The sequence below is a fragment of the Scyliorhinus torazame genome, chromosome 13 (assembly GCF_047496885.1).
Source record: "Scyliorhinus torazame isolate Kashiwa2021f chromosome 13, sScyTor2.1, whole genome shotgun sequence".
NCBI lineage: Eukaryota > Metazoa > Chordata > Chondrichthyes > Carcharhiniformes > Scyliorhinidae > Scyliorhinus > Scyliorhinus torazame.
The window spans coordinates 64,902,381-64,908,983 of NC_092719.1; the positions used below are offsets into that span (position 1 = coordinate 64,902,381).

Genomic DNA, 6,603 nt, shown 5'->3' on the forward strand with positions numbered 1-6,603 from the left:
CCCAATTACTGTGTGTGGTGCTCAGCCCCAGGGAGATGAAATCTTCCAGTTAAGATCACCATGACAACCCTGGTAGCAAGATACTCACACATGCACCATACACATGCAACAGTCACACACACACACATTACAACGGTCTCACACACACACACATTAAAACAGTCTCACACACACACATTAAACAGTCGCACACACACACACATTAAAACAGTCTCACACACCCACGTTAAACTCAGTCACACACCCACATTAAACTCAGACACACACACATACTTACTGTTGGGCTTTCTGACTCCTCGTCACTGCGTGATGCTGATGTTGAATTGTCCAAAATGCCACTGGCCAAGCTGAAATTTGCCCGTGGTAAATATCGTGGAATTGTAAGATATTTTTCAAATTCTTTTGGTCTGCCCCTTTTTACTTCTCTGGGCTCTTCAAATGAATGATGTGAAATAATTATAGGTGTACCTGCCAGTGAGAAAGTACAAATGTCTCTTAAAACCCACTGTGCTCGCAACGTGCTTCCAAAAAAATAACCTTCACATTTTATGTCTATGTTATTATCTCTTCCAAATGACCCTTCACGTTTTTTATAGGATCAAATGTTTTGTATAGACTAATTTATTTAAAGGCAAGTTTGTAAAAATTCACAAAATAAAAGCTATTTTAAAAACTAGGTAATTTCTTCAAGGAAGAATGTAAAACATGTTAAGTAGAATCTGAGAATGTTCTGGAACAGGTCAAGCCTGCGCCAGAGTTGTTCTCTACATTCTCCATGACCAAATGCAATCCCAATCTTCTGATCTCTTCCATGTCCTTAAATAGTTCTTTTTTTGAATAATACCCTTTTAAAGCACTTTGGAATAATGCTTCTTCGATAGCTTATGCCAGAGAATCCCATTTATAACTGTTTCCTGTAAAAAGCCACTTCTTGCCTCACTGGTCGTTCTTTTGCATCCAAGTCAGAAGATTGAGGGTCCCAGCCCTACTCCTGTGCAGTACTAAGGGAATCCTCCTCTGTTGAGGTACTGTCTTTTAGCATGATGCTAAATGAAGATCCTGGCGACCATCACAGGTGACAACAAAGGTCCCATAAAGCTACATGAAGCCGGTGACTGCACTCGGTATACTAACCAACATCTACCATGGTTGAGTTGAAAGCACTCTTCCCTCTGAGTTCCAAGGTTCTGGATTCAAGTTCCAGTCCAGGATTTGGGCACAAAAACCATGGCTGACAGTCCAGTTCTCCACCGTTGGGAGGTGCTGGTTTTTGGATGAGGTGTTAGACCTAGACCTCACTTGTCAGGTCAGGTGGATATAAAAGATCCCATGAAGAAGTGTACCAGAGTGATCCCTGTCACCATGGTCAATATTTATCCCTCAATTACCTGACCCCAATCTTGTTCCGTGTGGTGCTCAGCCCCAATTACTGTGTGTGGTGCTGTTGTTGGGATTTTGTTGAGCGTAAATTGGCTGTTGCATTTCCAACATCACAACAGTGTGTAGTGGTGGTCTGCCTAAGGGAAGGTCCTTTGCTCATTTCTCCATGTCTCGTGGTTCATCTCTTTCCTTTTCAATTCCTTGTATGAGCCTCCCACATTCAGCTTTAGTGAGTAACCAGCAATGTGTCGAGAGAAACAGATACATAAGGTGATTTTGTATTGACTTCCTTGTGTGTGCTCAAAGAAAATACAGATCCTCTTCCTGAAGGATCTTCCGCCTGTAAGCAGCCATTGTCCCTCAATTCTAGCTCTTTAACCATCATCACCAAGACTTTGCTGGTTCCCCTGAAGGCCATGGCTTATGACCCTGAGCATGGGAGACTTATGCCAGCCTCGGAAGTCTCATAAAACCACAGGAACTACCACCCACTCAAATGACCCTACTAACTGCAACAATGACTACACTTCCAAAGTATTTCATGGCCGGTAAAGTGCTTTGTGGCATCTGGTAGTCATGAAAAGCGCTTTATAAATGTAAGTATTTCTTCTTCTTTATATCATAAAAGACTATTGTGTCATTACTGTCCCACAGGTTTCTTCACCTTCAATACACTTTGTGATAAAAGGTTCTTCAATATGCTAACTGCAAATGTCCCATATGAAAATCCACATGATCACTTAAACCAGCAGAACACAGCACTGAGAGCCCAACATTTTTTAATTAAAATATTTTCCAAATGACGATCAGTTGCTTATTTCAGGTTTGCTTGTCATTCTTCAGTAAAGGGCATGAACAACATAAACACCATCCCCTGCAAGTTCCCCTCCAAGTCACACAACATTCTGACTTGAAAATATATCAGTGTTCCTTTACTGCCGCTGGGTCAAAATCCTGGAACTCCCTCCCAAACAGCACTGTGGGTGCATTGCAATATAGTCTGCAGTGGTTCAGGGCAGCAGCTCATATATCAATTGTCCATTTCACTACTCTCCTTCCCCTCAGAGGGTGTTCATTTATTGCTGGGTTTTGACTCCAATGTTGCTGGGTTCCCTCCTGCAGCTCACTGAATGCTCGCCATGTGAATGTGGGAACTGACAGCAATTATTAAGCTATTCAACTGCAGAGGGCACTAAAGCTGTTCCGAGTCATGTTTTTTTCACCAGACATTGTCAGACAAGCATGTTTACCCATATATGGCAAGGGATCAGGAATGAGAAAATCTGCTCTGTATTATTTTCCCTAATTCAGAGTGGCAAATGGTCCTAATGAAATTAGCTCAGTCAGTGTAGACGAAGTATAAAGTTAGAGTAATTACTGCGTCATGTGGCTCAGTAATACTCTGCTTTGGAAGACAATGATATTAGAGAAGAAACACGGAGATTTTGAGCCTCCTGCTATTGTGTTTCACCTGTTGCTTGTGCAGTCTTTGTACTGGCAATGTAAAAGGATTACAAGGTTATCTGCTTGCTAAGGGATTAGAAAGATCTATTTATAGCCACCACATTTGCTGCATGCATTTAATAAGAGCATATTAGCATGCAATCCTCCTCATTATCAAGTCTATATAAGTTTTGCATGGATTAAACATTTTTAGCAGATTGATAAGAAAGTAAGAAATCTAAATGCCATTATGGAGGTCACCTTTGGGAGAATGGCATGACAGTATATTTAAATGAGCAGGGTAACTAACAGGAACAACATAATCACAACCAACATTCAATTCAAACCAGGTAAGCCTCAAACACAGTGAAATGTTGGAACAAGCATTCTAAACAGAGGGTGAATGTATGGTACATGGGGTTTGTGTTTGCTTCACCTCTGTGTCCCGGGTCAGGGTCCCGTCCACTTTGAAAAGATGACTGTGTCTTTATGTCAGCTATAGAAAGGATTGAAGGTATGCATCAATTTGGCCTTTATAAAATATCAGTACAAATGCTTATTGCTGATATGTTTGCAACAGAGGCTAAATTTGCAAATCAATATTTTCAGATTTGTTTATATTAGTACCAAATGAAAACCCAAGCCTCCAGGTTTCACCTGATGTCTGAGAACTACCCGATAGGTTTGTCTCCCGTAAGTCAGGCTACAGCTATATCACTGTGATGGTACAGGAGAGGTGGTGCCAATGAGGTACCAAGGCTGCCCACCGTGCCATGAAGTACCAACTCACTCTGTGATACTGCAGCACTGCTGACAGCAACATTCAAAGGTGCCCCATCGAGGCACAAGATGTCTTGCAAAGCAGTTACTGTCTTAATATAGGAAACAAAGCAGTCAACTTTCACATAAGGTCCCACAGACAGTAATAAAGTAATGGGCAGATAACAGGGTTGCCAACTGTGATTAAACATGTTCCTGGAGGTTTCATCACATGATTTGCCCCCCTCCCCCACTCCAGACATCAACCAGCCAACACATCCATTTCCTTCCCACACCAATCGGAAGACAAAAAGACTCATTACCCAATTAGATGATGCCGAACAGCATCCCCCCCCCCCAAAAAAAAAACAATTTTTAAACGTTCTTCTCTCTGAAATGGTCAAAGAAACGTTTTTAAAAATCATTTTTTATTGTCCTGGTTATTTTGCTCAAGGTTTGCACATCTTGGAGATTGAACTTCAATTTCTGGAGCCTCCAGGCCAATCCTGGAGGGGTTGGCAACCCTATCAGACAATCTGTTTCAGCCATTGATGTGAGGAAGAAATATTGGCCGGGATACCAGTTAACTCCCCAGATCATCTTCAACTGGGTGGTTTCTGTCTACCTGAAGCTATTGCTGGGGACTCGGTTAGAGGCCAGGACTCCCTCTGTATCAGTCTGAACATAATGTCCTGGCGTCTGAAAAGCGGGCTTTGAAGCCACAAGCTTCAAGTTAAGAAAGTCCCCAGTTGAACCATGGTTGAAAATCAACCTCAGCAGTGTTACAAGCCGATCAGCAGTTTAACAGTCAGTCCCATCATGAACTGATCAATATTGTCCTTCTCTGCTCACATCTAAATAGAATCATAGAACTTACAGTGCAGAAGGAGGTCATTCAGCCCATCGAGTCTGCACCAGCCCTTGGAAACCCTACTTAAACCCACACCTCCACCCTATCCCCATAACCCAACTATTTGGATACTAATGGGGCAATTTAGCATAGCCAATCCACCTAACCTGCACATCTTTGGACTGTGGGAGGAAACCTGAGCACCTGGAGAAAACCCATGCAGACACGGGGAGAAAGTGCAAACTCCACACAGTCAACCAAGGCTGAAATTGAACCCGGGTCCCTGGTGCTGTGAGGCAGCAGTGCTAACCACTGTGCCGCCGTGCCACCCCTATGATTAACAAATTCAATTTTGCTGCTTAAACTTTTACTTCATTATTTTGTTTCGAGTTTTTCGGAACACATACATTGTAAATCCGAATAGGAATGGTTTGAGAGACAAAATAGCCCACCGTCATTGTCCATTGCTCCCCCCCTCACAACGCGCGAAAACCAACCAAGCAACTGAGGGCAGGCATCCCGCTGGGAAAGCAACTCAAAACCTCGGTGCAAATTCCTGTCACTAGAAAGTGGGACAGTCCCGCTGTAACCTCAGCATATTGTCCGCCTTGAGGCAATCCCTGAGAATCTACACACTTAACGCAATGGAGTGTTTTTAACTAAAAGCCAATATATGATTGGTGTGGAACCAAGGCAAATAAATACTGGCGACAGATCATAGCCACTTTTGCAGACGGTCTGAAGCAATTCAGTGCAGAGAACCCACTATGCTGTTAGAAATGTATTCGTTTCACACGTATTAGAGGCGCACATATTTAAATGTTATTTTTGTTAAGTTACATTTATGGGCCTCAGCGTGTTTGGAGAGGGATCTGGAATTAATTTCCACTGAGCGTGTGTTAAGCCACTTGCAAGAACTATTCACCTTGACCCTTATTCCGAACAACTCATACAACACATTGCACCAGACTGGCCGAACACACACAATCTCCAAGAAGTGCCAGCCCAATTTGCACCAGGTCACCCCATCGCCCCTTTCTGTCCTCGACAATAAATGTAAAGCAGACACCTACCGGGTTCTGGCCGCCCGCGATCTGCCATGTTGGGACAGGGGCAGGATCAGGGTGTGTGGAGATGATCTGATCCAGGTCTAATCTGTCTCGGTGGGGCTGTCCCACTGTGTGCTGTCTGTTTGGACTGGGTCAATGTGCGAGAGACTCTCGCAGCTAGTATCGCCGGGTCCCGGTTGAAATGTGGTGTGCTGGAGGGGAGGACCTGGGTGGCGAACCTTCCATTTGCTTAATCGCCTTAAATTAAGGCCCCCTAGATAACCTCCCTTTTCACTTTTCTTCAAATTAGTGTCAAAGTACTCAGAAGTGAAATCAAAAACAAACAATAAAATTATCTTCACCATCAGGAAACCTAGAGTCCTGACCACTACCCCCCCCCCCCCCCCCCCATGAAAGAGCTGTGAATCACCAGACCATTAAAACTTTTTGTGGGGGGATATAGAATTATGAAATACAAACAGAAAATGCTGAGGAAACTCAACATGTCTGGCAGCATCTGTGAAAAGAGAAATAAGAGTTAACGTTTAGAGTTCTTCTGGCTTCTTCAGAGGTTGATTGGATAGATTTTTTCTGGGTAAAGGTGATGGAGCCAATCCAAGTAAATAGAATTGAGGTACAAATCAGTGAGCAGACTGTGGAGCCTGAATGGCCGACTTGTCCTGTGAGGAGAAATTCAGTCAGACTATCAGCTCTACTACCTCAATCCCATTGGCCTGGCTCTGCTCCATCATTCTGTCACACCCCAACTTAACAAAACTCTATCCCGAATATTTCAACCTGACGCACAAACAACATTTGAGCTGGCTTAGTGTTCTGATTATAGTTAAATGAAAGAAGAAAAAAATATAAATGTACACTTAAAGTTCTGCATTCTGTTCGAATTATACCAATCTTTTACAAAGAATATTGATTCATTTTTGGTATAACTCCTTAACGTATATCTCTTAAAGGTCCCAAGGATTTTCATATACAATGAATTAGGATACATTATGATAACAAATGAAGTCTTTAATTTTTTTAAAAATTACCTAGTTGAGTTGCCCACCACATGTGGGGAGGCTTGTCAATTTGCAAGACAAAGATTCAGAAATATTTTATTGT

The 6,603-nt window shown here is 42.7% G+C and overlaps 1 protein-coding gene across 1 annotated transcript in view; it reads right to left on the bottom strand.

Annotated features, from left to right (window-relative positions):
* LOC140388072 (anoctamin-1-like) overlaps nt 1–5,623 on the bottom strand; it is a 239,442-nt gene extending 233,819 nt beyond the window's left edge. Inside the window, exons 1-2 of the mRNA XM_072471680.1 lie at nt 5,506–5,623; nt 278–468 (exon numbers count right to left, since the gene is read on the bottom strand). Coding sequence (XP_072327781.1) covers nt 278–468; nt 5,506–5,533 — 219 coding nt within the window. The 5' untranslated portion in view covers nt 5,534–5,623. The remainder of the gene's footprint in view (nt 1–277; nt 469–5,505) is intronic.
* Nucleotides 5,624–6,603: the final 980 nt, after the last annotated feature.